This window comes from Siniperca chuatsi, linkage group LG11, assembly GCF_020085105.1.
Source record: "Siniperca chuatsi isolate FFG_IHB_CAS linkage group LG11, ASM2008510v1, whole genome shotgun sequence".
NCBI classification, from domain to species: domain Eukaryota; kingdom Metazoa; phylum Chordata; class Actinopteri; order Centrarchiformes; family Sinipercidae; genus Siniperca; species Siniperca chuatsi.
In genome coordinates this window covers 916,733-934,717 of record NC_058052.1, presented here as the reverse complement: position 1 = coordinate 934,717, position 17,985 = coordinate 916,733, and the positions used below count along the sequence as shown (strand labels likewise).

At 43.9% G+C, this 17,985-nt stretch overlaps 1 protein-coding gene across 3 annotated transcripts; it reads left to right on the top strand.

Annotated features, from left to right (window-relative positions):
- The first annotated feature begins 36 nt into the window (after window positions 1-36).
- Window positions 37-17,507, top strand: nt5c2a (5'-nucleotidase, cytosolic IIa). Of its 3 annotated transcripts, XM_044213071.1 has the most exons (18): window positions 452-579; window positions 3,207-3,245; window positions 5,217-5,290; window positions 6,981-7,098; window positions 7,229-7,324; window positions 8,138-8,229; window positions 9,027-9,084; window positions 9,326-9,419; window positions 9,507-9,560; window positions 9,744-9,827; window positions 10,045-10,086; window positions 10,282-10,389; window positions 10,565-10,631; window positions 12,078-12,248; window positions 12,616-12,667; window positions 13,390-13,450; window positions 14,215-14,391; window positions 14,486-17,507. In XM_044213071.1, the coding sequence occupies exons 1-18, from the start codon at window positions 479-481 to the stop codon at window positions 14,708-14,710; spliced, it is 1,713 nt and encodes a 570-aa protein (XP_044069006.1). In that variant the 5' UTR covers window positions 452-478; the 3' UTR covers window positions 14,711-17,507. The 3 variants fall into 3 exon arrangements, with proteins under 3 accessions (XP_044069007.1, XP_044069008.1, XP_044069006.1); XM_044213072.1 differs by lacking the exon at window positions 3,207-3,245 and having other exon boundaries at window positions 37-579; XM_044213073.1 differs by lacking the exons at window positions 3,207-3,245; window positions 5,217-5,290 and having other exon boundaries at window positions 59-579.
- Window positions 17,508-17,985: the final 478 nt, after the last annotated feature.

The window sequence follows — 17,985 nt, the reverse complement described above, 5'->3', positions numbered from 1 at the left end:
CACGTTAAGGTTTACTACCGTAAAACCAAAGAAGAAGAAGACGAAGCCTACGGTGAGTGGTGTGGTCGTGTCCGTGTTAATGCGACTGCAGTGAAGCGGCCTCTTCCCGCGCTGGAAGAAGGTCTACTGTGCGCGTGTTAGCTAGCTGCGCTAACAGCCCAGCTGTCTGATGTCGCGTAGCGAGAAATGATGCTCGTGTTAGCTGGCAGCAGACTATCCGGTCACATGAATGTCACAGTTTTTGCTACAGTTTGAACGTGTCCATTTTTGCAGCAGTTTGGTGTGACCTCGTCTTCACACAGTTGTCCCGTGCGAGGTGAGCGGAGACACGTTGCTGTCGCGGACGCAGCGCTGCTCGTGCTCGTGCTCGTGCTGTGAGGCCGCTGGGTGGACAGCTGTGGACAGCTGTGGACAGCGCAGCTGACGGAGTGTGTGCTTCCGGCTCTAACAGGCAGCAGAGACCTCTGAACGCTTCGAGATGACGACCTCATGGAGTGACCGTCTGCAGAACTACGGCGACCTGCCGGCCAACATGGACGGAGTGGCCATGAAGAAGTATCGACGTGAAGCTCACCACAGGTGCGTGTTAGTGTCAGCGCGAAGCCGCAGACATGGGCCAGCCCTGTCCCTGGAGAGAGAGAGTGTGTGTGTGTGTGTGCCCTGTGATAAAACAAGCTGGAGGCTCGCGTTTAGCAGATGTCCCCCTTGGAGAACCGAGTCTGTTGGCTGAAGGGGGGCAGACGTCCGGAAGCATTCGGGACAGGTCCGAGTTACAAGCCCACGAATCCTGTCCTGTTTGTCCCGGAAGTGAGCCGTTATAGTACTAGATCATAGTAACAAGCTAAACGGGGCTCGGAGGCAGCGCAGAGCCGGCCTGGTGACGCAGTGTTGGGCCAGATAGCCATGAACGTGACAGAGACAAGCTGCTGCTGCCACCAGGACAACAAAGACCAGATGCAAATGACAGATCGCTGTTATTAAATGATCGGTCGGTCCACGTTAGACCCGCGAACGGATTCCGATCAGACGGGCTGTAAGCTCCTGAGTGTGTTCGTGACGCGCCCCGGATCTGCAGCTGATCGTGTCATTAGTAACAACTGATCGGCTCCACCTCCGTCCCGGTTCAGGTGTGCATCAGGGAGGTGTGAGCCGGTCAGGTCCACGCAGTCCGCTGAACCCCGGAGAGGTGAACATTACTCTGGCTGGCTATAGGAACGGTGTGTGTGTTGAAATACATGACTTGTAATCCTGTTCTATATATAAATAACGGATAAGGATTTACACACTGTTACATACAACACAGGCAGTCAGGTGACTCCATTTTAGGTCATGTGTTTTACTGTTGACACTGAACTTCGTCTGGACACGCCCACCGTGGCTTGGGGCCACGCCCCGCCCCAGACTCCCCCGTTCTCTTCCGGTCCCCCAGCTGGCTGGCTGTTTCCATCTGACAGCAGGATATGGCTGAGCCTTTCTGAGCTGGAAGCCATTTTTAGATATGGCTGCTGCTCTCTTTACACGCAGGGAGAGAGCAGCGTTTTTACCGTGGCTTTCAGAAAATACAGCGTTGGCAAGCATGCAACTGCTTGGTTTGTGAAACATACCAGTTTAGCTGATCACAGTTTAATTTTCACTATGAGAGCTACAAATGATACAAGGTAAAATGCACAGCCAAAATTTGTATTACATAGTTTTCTTCCCTTAGATCCCTTTAGACCTCGTACACACCTTCCCTGACTCCAGACCCCAAAGCAATCCGCGGCCCTTTTAAAATCCATATTTAAAGAGAAACTGAGCCGCAGGCTGAACGCAGTGTTTCCTGCTTGACCGATTCGAGGCTGCGGCACCTCTGGGGAATCGGCATTGTGCTGCTCGGGATTTGGAGCAAACCCCGTGGCACCCGGAAGCCACCCAACAGTGATATCACCGTCCGCTGACACCCTGAGGTCACTCGTGCGTCGCTGCAGCAGGGTGAGAAGTTAAACCAGCAAAAGAGATGCTGTGCTTCTGTCGAGTGGCTTTAAAGCCATCCTTCTCTTTGACAGAATGCACACAGTTTCATGTTTTGTATGTTAATCTGCCCATTTCAACTCGGTTACAGCTTCATGTTATGTTTGTCATGTATGTTGCTGCCTCTGTTCTGTTTATTACAGTTGTATGTTTGCTGTTTTGCATTAATAAAAAAGTACCAGTCCAAATGCAGTTCAACTAAAAGTTGCCGGTTGTTGCCGGACCCATAGAGCCAGAAATCATTTGACTGATTACAATATGTCCTCACTAAAAGTGCTGCGTCAATGAAAAGAAAAGACAGAACGCTCTTCTGTGAGCACGCAGTGTAGCTGTAGCTGCTCACTCTGATGATAAGCAACGGGACTTCGTTTAACCAGCCCCATCTGCAATGAAGAGGAGGGTTTTAATAATCTCCTTTGGAAGAACGGGCTTGACGTGACCATACGCAGCTTTTAGGCTTCTATTGGTAGCTCTCGCTGCAGTCAGCTGTGTGCTAATACCGGAAGGATTCGCTCCATTGCAACAGGAAACAGAACTAGAAGCCAGGGTCTGACTGAAACCTATGAAGCAGTACAGCTATTATTATCCTGTCAAATAATAGGAAAGAATTCCAGTAATTCCAGTCATGTTACTGATAGAACACTAACACTGATGATTATTATACACACTGGCCGTTAAGCTCTGCTTTGGTCCAGTGTCTCCTGAGAAAAGTATCTATCATTGCATACTAGGGCTGGGCGTGGAACTTGAGTACTACTTTGCACCAACCGCAGTGTGTCCGAAGCACCAACTATCAAAGAGGAGGTTGTTTTGTTAACTGCTGTTTCCCAGCTCAAGAATGAAGAATTCAAATGTATAGAGCGCGGTGGCTTCTTCCTCATGTTCCCTTTATTTCAGTATTGCCCAGTCCTCAGTTTCAGTTGACTGAGAACTAAGAAGATCCACTGAGCTGGAACGGCATGTTAACCTGGATCAGTTATATTGCATACAAAGAATGGAGCGCTGGTCCCACGAGATCTATAGAAAAGAAGTGCACTGAAATGTCCGAAGTGTCAATGTATTTGTATGTGTGAGACTTACAATATAATATAGATAGCAGGTAAGACAGGACACCTGAGCCACGTAGCATGACGTCAGTGGTAAGACCAGCAAGCATGAGTTCAGTGGTAATACTGCATGTATTCTCTATTACAAAGCTTTCCAAGGGATCTGGCTCAAAACCATCCTGCAATGAGGTATGCCATCCTTTCTCTTGTTGAAACAAACTGCGACTACTGACCAAATCACAGTTTTGATGTTCATGATGTGAATTGATTCTCCATCCAGTGCTCATGGAACTCCATCCATACTGACACTGATTGTGAGTTGGGTTTCTCCCTGTGGAGACAGCCGGGGGGTCATTGTGATCTTCTCTTAGTGTGAGCTCCTTCTGTTGCATTTGTCTTGTTCCTGCATCTTTCCTTTAATCCTCATCCGCTACAGTCTGATATCATCTCTCACACCATCTGAATAGAAGCCCGAGGCCAGTGTGCAGTCTGAGCAGAGGCACAGATTATATGTTAACGTTGTACAATCTGTATTTCTGCATATAAGCAGTCAGCGATGGCTGTAAGAGAAGCCAGGCGGTGCCATTCAGCAAACATTTGTGTGCAAGTCAGTTTTTTGTGAGCTGCTCTTTCTCTCTTTTGTTGCTGTTGATGTGAGTCAGTGCTGGGCAGCAGTCCTGTGAGAATGTAGAGCTGATGAAGATTAAAGCAGGGAAAGGAAGCTGCACCTAAGCGGAGTCCTTCCTTTGTTATTCCAGGGTGTCTGCAGGTTGTCTGATAGGCTTTAAATGATGCTTACGGTCAGCTGGTTAGGGCTGGATGTGAAACGTCTAGATATCTTTTGAGAACTAACGCAAAGTCTCACAATGTCAAGTATAGAGCTGCAACAACTGATTTATAGATCAGTCGATCAACAGACAATTAACTATTTTAACAATTGATCAATCGTTTAGGCCGTTTATCAGACAACAATGCCAAACATTCTCCGATTCCAGCTTCTCCTTTGTGAGGATTCTGCTTTTTGCTGTTTGTATATCCTTGTAAACTAAATGTCTTTTGGACGTGTTTTGGACTGTTGGTCGCACAAAGAAAGACAAGCGAGAAAAGAATCTGCAGATTAGGTCTTTAGTTGCACCCCTTGTCAAGAACTCTGATCTGGAATCAAATGCTTGGTCAGATTTTTGGTGGTGTTTGATTATATGCTCCGTTTGTAGTTTATCATGTGCACCTAGCGGAAACTAATGCAGTCTAATCCAACAGGCCTGTAATGAAGCTTTTAATGTTTGCGAGAGGGGTTCATTCAACTGCACGGTCCTTTTGGAGGCGGTGGTTTACGCTGCGGTTGAAAGGTATTGTTATACTGAGACGTGTTTCCCATATTCAGTCTAATCAACGAAGGTAGCATTTACTGAAGGACTGTTGTATTACACTGCATTCACTTCAGCCAGCTGTTCCTAATAAACTGGCAAGCGAGTGCGGATTTTGTTGATTTTTATGCTGCATGTCGCATCTTATTTTGATGCCAAAGCACAGTATGGGGCCGATCGTACTGCTCGTCTGAAAATCCAGATCAGAGACGAGGCTGCTCTTCTCTGGGTGTAGCACAGATGATGACCGAATGTTGAGTTCAGACATGGGACATCCTGATTTGCTGTAATGGATACCTCGATGAAATTTTCAGTTCAATTTCTTAAATGCCTTGGACTTTAATAAAGTTAACAACTTTTGGGACTTGGACTAGGAAAAATGTGTCTGTCAACATAAAATCACCAGAAATCCCATGAGCTCACCATTTGAAGGGAAACAGCAGGCTGTAGGCAGGGCTAAGAGGTTTTTATTTCAGATGCACTGATCACTGTATAAATAACCAGTAGGTCTGCATGTCTGTTGGTGTTGTGCTTGTTACGTTTTATTTAAGTGACCCATGGTAGTTCCTGCAATTCATCAAAACCTGACCTCCATGAAGTGTTGCTCAGTCAATGCTGCTCTTTAGGTTTTTCTCCTGTAGCTCTAGCTCCAGTCCTTTGAAACTTGAGAAACACTGCTTTGTCTCCTGTTCACTGTGAATTAGAAGTGTGTTGCAGGAAGTCTAAGCAGCGTAGCATTTCATTTGAACTGCCAGCTGTCGTGCATTGACCATGCATTGTTCTCCCCTTCCAGAGTGTTTGTCAACCGTAGCTTGGCCATGGAGAAGATCAAGTGTTTTGGTTTTGATATGGATTACACTCTGGCAGGTAAGTGCACTTTAGCCTTGTGGCATCGGCCTTAAAAACACATGAAGGTCAAACTGTAGTGCTGGAGCCTGTACCATCTGCATGTAGACTTTGTACTTAATGAATCTTGCCTGTATTATATTCTGATTTGCTCAGCGCTTCTCTTCCTGTGTGCACTGACTGACAGCGAGCTGCTGTAACAGCGTTTCCCCTCGGGGATCAATGAAGTATTTCTGATTCTGAATGTCTCACTGATGCAGTTCAGTGAAGAAAGTGGCATCTGATGAAGAAATGGCTTCAGCTTTTCAGTCCCGCTTGATTCTGTTTTGTCGCTCACAAGTCCTCTCATACTCACCACGTGTTTGTTCCTCTTTTTTCATTTGCTCAGTCCCTCCTGGAATTTGTGAATTAAAGCAAATTCATTCAATCTGGCAAAATTGTTGTGTTAAAAAAAAAAAAGCTAAAAGGAATAGTGCTTGCCAATTTGACCAACATCCAATGTTTTCTGCATAAAAATAATCCAATTCAGAACCACTTTTATGAGGACCCGAGCCTCAGTCTCAGACCAGCTCCTCGTGAGCAGGACTTTGTTTCCCTGAAAGTTTCCGTCGCAGGCTCTGTGCTTCTCAGCTCTTGCCCCCCGGCCATGATTCGCTCCGACCCAGCTTCTCCAACGCTAAACGATTTACAGCACTGTAGGAAGCAGTAAGGTTTCCTTATAGCAGGGGTCTCAAACTGCCGGCCAGGGGGGGGCAGATCCAGCCCCCCCCATGTTAAGAATTTTTCATTACATGTTGCCTGTTTTTTGTTTTGTTTAAAGTAAAGTTAGCTAATGCTAATAATATAAGACAAGCCAATAAACATAAAAAATACAATAAAATATAATGTTAATCTAAGAAAAATGAGGCAAGACATTTTCCTGCTAAAAATAGCAGTTATATATATTTATATTTCTTCCTAGAAATTCCCTTGATTTGAAAATTGTTAGTCTTTGTGATCAGAGATTTTTTTCTCATTAATTCTGCAGGATTGAGTGTAAAAATTGTGGATTCTGGGGCGGTCAAGACAGTCACTCCACACCATGATGAGAGGGTTAGAGTACAGTAAATGGACTGGTTTAGTCTTTCACTGGTGGCAGGCGCCAACTGCTCCTCAGTTGAAAGAAACTAATCATCACAGCAGTTTCCTCGGGAGCAATGCGGGGTTCAGCGTCTTGCCCAAGGACACTTCGACATGTGGGGGAAGCCGGTATCGAACCGCCGGCCTTCCAATTGGTGGACGACCCGCTCAGCCACTAAGCCACAGTCCCATCCACGGCTGATGCTAATATGTGCCTGCTTTTTAATGCCTCGTAAACTGAGGACTAGTTTTCTGTGGTTCCGTGCTCGGGGACAGCTGTGACATGTGATGCATGAGTGTCAGCTGCATTTATGAGCAAGTCATTTTTCCAATCTCCACAATGTATTTGAATGCATCCCTGTCTGGAACTGCATTTCCAGGCAGACCTGAAGGTTTTGAATATTTAATATTGTTTTAGGACAAATGTGTTTGGGTAGCTGCCCGAGGAAATGTTGTGTATGAAGACATTGCTGCATGGTGCAGATAATATCATTTCAGGTAAACGCTCTGTGTTTTTTGGTGCACCGCCTTGATCGGGGTGATATGTGTGTTGTGCTCACGAGCCTGTCTGTCTGTCTGTCTGTCTGTCTAGTGTATAAGTCTCCTGAGTATGAGTCGCTGGGCTTCGACTTGACAGTGGAGCGCCTGGTGTCCATCGGATATCCACAAGAGCTGCTCAACTTTGTCTACGACCCGTCCTTCCCCACCAGGCTGGTTCACAAAACCCTGCGTTTTTGAAATCTGTTTGAATGCTGACTTGACATTTGAATACCAGTGCAACAAATTCTCACTCTCCAGTTGTATTTCCTGTCTTCGCTCACCTGTCTCCATTGTTCTCAGAGGTCTGGTGTTTGACACAATGTATGGCAACCTGCTCAAAGTGGATGCCTACGGGAACATCCTGGTGTGTGTGCACGGATTCAACTTCTTGAGGGGGTGAGGTCCACTGCTCCCACTGAGCTGTCAACATAATGCACCACATCTCTAAAACCAGTTATCCACAGTTAGATCCTTCCTCCATCCCACCTACAACAGTATTCTTTAAGAGGCTGTGAGGATGTACTTTGAGCTAAATGCTCACAATGACAATGCTAACATGCTGATGTTAAGCAAGTATAACATTTATACCATGTTCACCATAATGTTAGCATGCTAACATTAGCTAAATAGCAGCAAACACAAAGTAGAGATATTTGACAGAATGAGTGAAGCTCTCCGCCTGCTGGTGGTGCTGGAGGGTTCGTCCTCTGGGCACCACAGATGTCTGTACAAAGTTAATGGCCATCCATCTAGTAGCTGGTGAGAAATTCTAGTCTGAACCAAAGTTGTGGACCGACTGACAGACCAACATTGCCATCCCTAGAGCCGTGCCACTAGCATGGCTACAGTGCCGTGATAAACTGTAGGGAAAGTCTGGCTTAAAAGCAGCCATTAAAACATCTGGGCTACATACATTAGAATCAAGAGCATTTGGTAGACTGAATTTAAACTTAGCACCACCGTAGAGCAGTGTCTTCATGAGCAGGCCCCGTGTTGTTAGAATCTCAGGTTCTAATAGCACATGCATGTAGCAAGATGGACATTTCTGACCACTGCAGAGAGCTAATAGAAATGCAAATAATTAACTATGTATACTGTGGTATAACTGGTGTCTGCTGGTTCGACCTCCTTCATCACTTGTTAACCACCTGTGTGTGTGTGTGTGTGTGTGTGTGTGTGTGTGTGTGTGTGTCCCCTCCCTCCGCGTAGACCTGACATCAGAGAGCTGTACCCCAACAAATTTATTCAACGTGGAGACACAGACCGCTTCTACATCCTCAACACACTCTTCAACCTGCCAGGTAAGAAAACAAATAAAAACTAGTCTGCAGCTCTTACTCATCTTAGAATTACAAACTGAGGCTGAGTATTAAAGCATGATATAAACCTACATTTAAGATTTTAAGGTATTCAAGGTGAATCAGCCAAACATGATTAGCCAGTTTTAGCATCAGGCTTCAGGTATCATTTTTAATCAGGCTTGTGATCATATGTTTGAATTATCAGTGCATCATTTAGTCTAGAAAATAATAGTTTGAAAATAAAAAAAGATAATTTCCCATGTTACCAGAGAGAATGTTTAAAAGCTTTATTACAGTAACCGAGCAAAATCCTTGACAGAATTTGAATCTTTGTCTGTGGCGGTGACGGGTTGGTCGAACTTTCCACCCCGCAGTCAAACACTTACTTTGCTTCGCCCTTGCCTCTCAAACAGAGGCCTGTGCACCAGCGCACGTGCAGCGTCGTCCGGTTCCGGTTCCTGCAACAGCAACATTTAAATATCACCAATGCAACGAATATTAAAAATGTATTTATTCTTTATCGATTCCCTTATTGATTGCTGATTAATTTTCTGTGTGGGGGAAACAAGTAGGCCTGCACTGGTTTTCAGCATCATTGCTTAACAAATGACACATTACTCACTGTTGCTTTAAGTCACTGCATCTCCCGACAGAACACCACGGTTGAATTTCAGTGTTGCGTAACGTGACGAGTTGCCGTCAGCTGTTCCCCCGAAGAATTGGTGGCCAATTTCTCATGTTGATATTCAGGTCTATAGCCAGTCTCACTGATTCTAGTCTTATTTCTTCTTCCTCAGAAACTTACCTCTTTGCTTGCCTGGTTGATTTCTTCAGTAACTGCTCCAGATATTCAAGGTACTGCATACGCACTGTTACATACAGAACCCTGGCTGGTGGAACTGTATGTGACTTTCGGAATCAGAGCCTGTTTAGTGACAATAATCAGATGTTCAGAGTTTCAGTGGAATTTCAGTATCCCCTGATGCTCTAAATGCTTCTCTGTCTTGACAACATCGCGGTTCTGGGGGAGACACTGAGTCCTCAGAGTTCCATGTTATACACATGCCAATGTTAACGTGATTTTAACTGTCTGTAGTTGTGAGACTGGTTTCAAAGAAGGCGACCTTTTCATGTCCTACAAGAGCATGTTCCAGGACGTCCGAGACGGTGTGGACTGGGTTCATTTCAAGGTAGAATCCTTTCCTTTTCCACATTCAAGCTGTTTCCAGGCAGCTGTAGGCCATCTTCTCAGTCCACTGTTTTACGTATTTTCACAGGGGTCCTTAAAAGAAAAAACGGTTGAAAACCTGGAGAAGTATGTGGTAAAGGATGTAAGTAAACCAGCACAATAAGGTCTGCTTATACCTATACACCAACTATATACCAACCTGGGCTTTTACGTTATAGTTGGGGTTACCGACACTGTATTACCCTGTAGTGGTAAAACAACTCATTTTAGCTGCTGTTGAGTTTTTCTGCGTTGTTGATGTTTGTTCTGTCTTTCCTCCACCAAGCCCAAGCTTCCTCTCCTCCTCAGTCGCATGAATGAAGTAGCCAAAGTATTTCTGGCCACCAACAGTGATTACAAATACACAGAGGTGAGATGAACGTTTACAGACAAACCAGAATCTACTGTTTTATGTTTTTATTGTTTATGTAGAATTTCCTGATTAATTTTCACAGTTGCATGAATGGTGGTGCTTTAAGTTGCCTGATGAAGTAATAATGCCAGGCGACGTTAATGATGGAGGATAGTTTCCCCTTTTCTGTGTTGTTCTGGACCAGGATGTTAAATACTCTCCTGTCTTCTTACAGAAAATTATGACCTACCTGTTTGACTTTCCTCACGGCCCTAAGGTAACACTGTGGTTTAATAACGTTTGTCTTGTCAGGAATCTCAGTAGAAATTTCTGGAACAGATATGGTATGATGATAGTGTTCAAGTAACAACAGATCTCGTTTATCACGAGTGAGATGAGGTGTTAGCAGACATGGTACTGTACAAATTTACTTCAATCATAAATGGTGTTTGTGTGTGCGTGTTTATTGCAGCCGGGTACGCCCCACCGGCCCTGGCAGTCCTACTTTGACCTGATCCTGGTGGACGCCCGTAAGCCCATGTTCTTTGGAGAGGGCACGGTGCTGCGGCAGGTCGACACTGTGAGTGTGCTTTAGAAGCCTACATGGACAAAATACCATACTCTGCTTATATTTGAGTGCAGTTATTTAAAATACAATTTCTAGTTTAGAAAGAGCTGCGTCAACCACATTTTTGCTGTATACAGATAAATAAATATTGTATATGAGTGTGTGACTCCGTCTTGGTTTCTTTCAGACCACAGGTCGGCTGAAGATCGGCACGTACACTGGACCTCTCCAGCATGGTATTGTTTACTCTGGAGGTAAATAAGGAACCTTCTTAACACAGCTTGTCCAATTTTTTTCTGAATTAATTTGCTTTAAGAATTGAAATATTCACACAAACAACCACCTAAGTGTGTCTGGGAGTGATATTTGCTAATTTCTCACTTCACAGCAGAGTAGCAGACTGGGATTTAACTGATTCATTACATCACATGGTTTTAAGCCCAACTCAAGCGGCTGTACACAGACTATACTAGATCGAAATCAAAATGAACACTTTGTGATGCTGATAAAAAGAGAGAGAGTGTTCTATCGTAGAAAAGGTTTCAGTCGTAGTCATCTGGACACTGTTTTCAGAATCAAGACGTTTCGGCTCCCATCCAGAAGTCATTCTCAATTGTGAAAATGGTCTGAGAACTCAGAAATTTAAGCTACTCTGTGTTGCTTAAGCCCCGCCCTCAGGGAGGAGTCTTCCTGAGTATCTGCTGATTACCCTGCCTAGTTTCACCTGAAACTGACCTAATTGTTTCCATGATGGCCCAGTAATCAGTAATCAGACCTGTTGTTTTCTGGCTGCACCTCCCTCATCACTGTTAAGTGCCTGATTAGCATATGATTGGCTTGACCATGGTGTTAATACACTGTGGTAAACAGTTGGCAAGTTGAATCTCAGACCACCATTTCTGTTTAAAGAGGGGTTTTCTTTTTTCACAAAAATGGCTTCTTTGACTCCTCTTTCAAACCAACTCTTCTCTCTACTTAGAATCTTCACCTCGCTGTCTTCAAATGTGTGGTTTGTAGCTTTTAGATGCAAATGCGCGGCGCTCTGTAATCCTGAGTTAGCGTGTCGTCTGTGCTGATAAAGTCTTTTGTGAAGTGGCTGTTTAGTCTCACCTATGTACCGTTCTTTGCAGTTTTCCCTCACTGCATTGATAGTAATAGATTTGTGACTGAGCTTGAAGAAAAAAAGGAAACATTCCATTGTGCAACACAGGAATAAAAGACATGATGTGCTGACTCATAAAAACACTGAAGTCTGGATAGCATTAGAACCACCAGCCTGTAATGTAACACCCGGTGTACTCATGTGGTTAGGGTTCCAAAGAATTTCCTGCAGGCTGTACATAGAGAACACTACGGTCACATCTCGGCAGTTGTCACGCAGAGCTCCGAGGCCTTCTGCACGGAGCTCCTCCTTAGCTTTTTTTAGTCATAGCAGGTGGTGATGCCCATGTTTACTATCCAGGTCTTTGACCCAAACACATCCCTGCTGCTGGGAACGTCTCACTCGTCTCTCCCTTTTCACCAGACACCTGGTGTTTAGAATAGCCAGTGTAACAGAAACCTGGCAGAGGTTTAATCTCAGCTATAATTGCAACTTAGTATAAAACCATCATGGATTATGTATCATAGGTTTTGATAGTGTGGATAAAAGTCCCCAAAATGACATTATGATGTTGAAAATGCCATATTTGTACTCCCAGGTTCTTCAGACATGGTGTGTGACTTGCTGGGTGCTAAAGGAAAGGACATCATCTACATTGGAGACCACATTTTCGGTGACATTCTCAAATCCAAGAAGCGTCAGGGCTGGAGGACTTTCCTGGTGATACCTGAGCTGGCCCAGGAGTTGCATGTCTGGACTGACAAGAGCTGTGAGACTGGACGCATGCACACTCATACATCCATACAGCTTCATAACGCCACTGTTTGAATTCAGTAAAACAGTGTTATCCAGCAGTAACAGAAGTCAGCTGTAGTTCACTGTTACCTAATAAACAATCTATAAATACTCCTACAGTACCACGCATGACAGAACATGTGACTGGGCTTGAGTTTTATGTTGGTTTCCAGTGGTCTATATTTCACAAGGTGTAACCAAATGTGACCATCAAATAATTAACTGCAGCTCAGATCACTTGGAAAAGATGCAAGTGTTGTCATATTGTGGGACTGCCTGGTTAAAGATTTAAACCACTATAAATGTGACGTGATGTACTAATGCTAGCTGTTGTTTTTCAGCCATATTTGAGGAACTTCAGTCTCTGGACTGCTTCCTCGCAGAGCTTTACAAGTGAGTTCCTCTTTGTTAAGGTAGCTGTGTGTTGTGCCTTGCAATGTATTTATTCATTTTAAAGTTCTTACTGCACCTTTTAGAGATTCTGGTGGGGAAACATTAAATTAAATGTAAGTACAAATGTAAAAATCTTTCCAGTTGTATCTCCTCTATTTAATTAGCCTGAAAGGTGATGCTCTGCCAGTTTATTTGATTTTGTCAACAATCTGCTACGTCATCCAGGGCGGTGGGATGGCCTGTGCGCACTGTGTTTTCCAGTAGTTATTAATGACATGGGTAGAAATAATGTCTGAGTATTTAATTCACATACCTGTATGTACAGTACATGCATTTTCATATCCATGCTTTTCTAACATGGCTACAGAAAATCCGTGTTTTTAATTGGCTAGCAGGTGTCTGTTGAATATGTCAGGACACCTCAAATGTAGTTCTGCTCAACCTCAAACTTTATTGAACTGCACTGATTTCTGCTTTACCAGTGTTCCTGCTTTAATCACATTAAACTCTAATTTTTGTCATTCTGATTGAAATGCATATTCTGGTTAGAGAGTGTTTCACTGGTTTATTTAAAGGCGATGTGCTGCAGCTCATCCCTTCTTGGCCGATTCATAGTCTGGCCCCTCCTGCCTTGCAGGGCTTGTGTGGCCTCCGGCTGATGTGGAAACCTTATCTTAAATAGAGCCGGGCTCACAGATCACAGTACACTGTTTTGTCCTCAGGCATCTGGACAGCAGCAGCAATGAGAGGCCTGACATCAGCTCACTGCAGAGACGGATTAAGGTACAACGTCCTCCGACACATTTCTTCCTCCTGTCTTTCCCTTAAAAAGAGCTGCACTAAACATAGAAGTCAAGCAGTATAAGATTTTGAAAGAATAATTGTGTAAAATTTAAAGTTGCTGATGTTGCCAATATTTCGATTCCGACTACTCTTCAACATTTATGGTGAGCGTTGTGACAAATGCCTACTGAAGAACTCTCAATGTCCCCGCTGGTGTCTCACGTTGTTTACATGGACACATTCACAACCCAGTCAGTAAATATTACTGAGCCTGGTCTCAGCTCTGTTGAGTTCCATCAACTGATAGTTGTAGTGTCGTAGGTGCAGGAGCGGAGAGCACTATCAAGGGTGTGACATGAAGAAGACAACACTGGCTGTATGGTCATCATTCCAGCCATTCTCATAATCACAATGAGTCCAGGGAGTCTCTGAGCATTTGAGGCTGTAGCAGAGTTTTGTGTTCCTGTGTCAGCAACATCAGGGCAGGTTCCAGCTCTTTAATGAGCTCGGAGCCAGTGCTACTTGTCACGGTCTTCTGAAACAGCATATGGTCCACTGATGACACTAAAACTGTGACTCCAATTCAATACAATACAAGTTATCCCTGTAAGGGCGGTTGCACCACTTGAAAATAAAAGATGATCCTTGCATAGAAATATTAAATATTAAACATAAAAAGACAAATCAGGTCTGCTAAATTCTTCAGGGTTGAAGAATAATATCATTAAATGAAATGTTGCCATGCATGTCTGTGTCCTTTCCAGAAAGTGACCCATGACATGGACATGTGCTACGGCATGATGGGAAGTCTGTTTCGCAGCGGATCCCGACAGACACTGTTTGCCTCCCAAGTGATGCGCTACGCTGACCTGTACGCCGCCTCCTTCATCAACCTGCTCTACTACCCCTTCAGCTATCTGTTCAGAGCGGCACACGTCCTGGTAAGATTCACTCAGGCCAACGTTTGTACAGCCTGTCCTCTGCGCTTCATATGTTTTTGATTGATGGCATTACATTAAAAATTCTCCCTCCCAGATGCCCCATGAGTCGACGGTGGAGCACACCCACGTCAGCATCATCGACACGGAGTCGCCGCTGGCCACACGAAACCGCCACGACGTCGACCTCAAGGAGATGGAGTGCAAACGGCACCAGCTGACCCGATCCATCAGCGAGATCCAGCCCCCCCACTTCTTCCCTCAGGCTCCACAGGAGATCACCCACTGCCACGACGAGGATGATGACGAGGAGGAGGAGTAGATGGAGGAAGAAGAGCAGAGGGGTCTGCCGATGAGCCTTGCTCTCACATCCAGTACATCCTCTTTTCATGTTTTAGTTGATCTTTTCTTTGATTAATAACTTCAGGGCTGTAACAGCTGAGTCTCTTTTTACACTGAGAAGAACAGGTACACTCTACCACTCTTGGACCTGGTCTTGTATGTGATATTGACTGTACATCCAAGTGGTCTTGCTACATCCCTGGTAACTGTACCTGTCCACAGGTCAAAGAGAATTCTAAAGTGAGTTTAGATTCATGTCTGTGTGCAGTATAAGATTCACAGGGAAGTGAAGATGTGGCTACAAAGTGAAGAGAAGAACTGCCTTACTCTGGAGTGGCAGCTGTTCGTTGTTGGGTCCGTTTGGATGGGGATCATTCGGGTTATCAGGAGCCAGAGTCCAGTATGCATTTATTCATTTGTACTGTAAACAGTTCACTGCCATGCTTCTTACTCCTGCACCATACGTCTCAATTGAAGTCGTGCATAACACTGAGGTGAAGGTTAACCTAGCTTAAAGGAACAATCCACCCTAAAACTGTTGAGGCAGCCGCATTAGTCACATTCTTTGCAGTTTTGGGACCATATTGTTTTTGAGGTGTCATTTGTTTCCACTTCCAAAGAATACTGGCCAAATGTAGAGATGGGATATTTGGAGGTATTTCAGCACAGTTGGCATTCAAGCTAGTTATACATTTGAGCTACAGTAAATGGCTGGTGGTGTGAGATGCGTGTTTCTTCACCTACAGTAGCATCAACAGGGCAGAATGCAGTGCAGCATCAAGGCAAGGTGTTCGGATCACCTGTGTTGTCATCGACTTTACTCACTGTTGCAAAGCAACAAGCTTTCATCCCTTCTTTTGGGTGTGATTCTGGGAAATGTAGGAACTAAATAACAGCACATCTGAGGGTGGATTTCTACTGGAAGAAAATTGAACTGTAGTTGGTGTATTGAACACAGTCATAAGACATTTCAGTCCAGAAGCAGAGCGTTTGTAATGCCTGCTGTGGTCAACAGGAAATGGCTTACACCATATCACATGCTAACAGCTCATGATAGCAGCTTAGAGAAACTTCACCTGCTTGTTTACCCAGTAATTCCCCTCACTGTGTTGTAAAATAGGACCAGTTCCCATATCCCACAGCATCAAAATGACTCCGGGCCCAAGGTTTTCACCCTGAGATCCTCGCTGTTATATAGTCTGGCTGCATTATGTGTTTTTTAAATGATATTACACCCTGCACAATGTTCACAAAGGACTGTGAAACGGTTACTGCCTTGGTCATCGCACTTTGAGTTGATACAGTGAGTGTGAATGAGAATAACTGGTGAAAGTACATTTTGAACATGAATGGTGAATTGTTTTCGTCTGAAGAATGACGGGTTAGAGGTGTGGAAGCCCATTTCAGCCAGCAAAAAACCAAACAAAATAATTTTGACATTTTGGACTATCTCATAAGTTTTAATTTAAAAGTTTGACTAGTATCTCCTAATTTCTATTTATAATTGTGGTAACACTTTTTATGAAGACCTCATCTATAGTGCGTTATGGGGGCATTCATGGTGAATTCTAACGCATTCATAATACTTTATGGTGCACTACATCACCAGTCATAAAACATAGATATGACTTATAATGAATTATAAGTTGAAGTGTCTCATGGATGCTTTTGTTTTGCCTACTATCTAAAGTTGTCATACTGTCTTATCATTTTGATTTACCATGAGTGTTAGTATTTTTGTCATTTGGAAGGCTTGGTGTGTGTAATGGTCTTCTATAGTGAACGTGCTGTTACCTGCCTGTAGTTTAAACCTGACTGGACTGTCACCAGTTGTGTGTGCTGTAAACATGCAAGAAGTGGACAGTGCTGGGCCTGTTTCTGTATGCACTGCCACCACAGATACTGTCAACATGACGATGCAATAGTGTATTTTAGTATATTTTAGTGCTGATACGGTTATTTTTCTTAGATTATTATCATGTTTTTATGTTACTGCCTTGATTTTAAAGGACCTGTGATTTAACAGGAGGACCTGTTTGCCAAAAAAAGTCAGATCTGATGAAGTGATCACACAGTATTGATCCTTAGATTAGGATGAAAAGCTCTGATTCGCAGTAGGCCAATCCAGCCTTTTTTCACTGAATGTGTGATTCTGCCATTTTGTGTGTTATAGCCTCACACAAGACGTTACTGATTAAATTTGCTGACGCTGCCTCATCCTGTTTGGACTGAAGAGACATATTTTTACTTCCCTCGCTGTGGGTCAAAGCTTGTTTAAATGTCCTGCTGTGAGATCAGTGCTCAACTGGACAGTGTGACCTTTTTCAGCCCTGTTGCATCTTGGGATATTATCTTATTATTACTTAAGTATGGGAGCAATAGTAAAATGTGTTACTCTGCTGCAGTTGAAACACAACGGTTTCAGAGTGGGCCATGTTTCAGTCTGGATGCCCCCAAAGTAAACCGTACGAATGATTAAAATGTTTCACACATTCATATTCAAGTCATTTCAGAGCTGTCGAGCATGCCTGTTTTAATGACGATTGCCATCAGCTTTGAAAGCTATCTTAGACTTTGATAATCAGACATACTCAAGTGTACAGTGAACCAAATGAATGTTTATTTTTATCAGCAATAGTTAATGCATGTGTTGAAGTTGCCTTTTTTGCTGTTTTATTTGAAATGTTGCCTGTTTGGAAGAATGTTGAAAAGCAACAACACTGCATTTGACATGGTTTGAGTCATGACTGATGTTTGTAATAAATTTTCTGATCTGATATTGTACTTGTATTTTTGTCAACGTTAGTTACCCTTAAAATTCTAATATTCTGTCAACCATTTACATCTGTGGGTAATTACTATTGACGTGCTTCAATGCTAACTGGATTTTCTTCTAGCCCAAAGCTGCCACTAACTGTTGATAACGATAGGCCTGCTGTTAGTTCATGTGCTTTGTCACCCACTTACCCAGCTTCTCACCACCATTATTGTGCTCAGTCACATCAGACTGAAAAGCTGTATGCCATCAGATATCCTGTTTTTTCTCATCCATCAAACCAAACACTGCTCAGGTGTTCCCAGGACTTGAGTCTCTTCTCCAAAGACCTGACCAAAGGCTTTCTTGTCTGTTCATTTTTTGTGAATATTTTATTGAATGTATCCTCACTTACATAGCAGACACTGAGGCATTCACAGGCCACATGAGATCTATAATCCCTCCGGCGTGTTCTGGGTCTACCCCGGGGTCTCCTACCA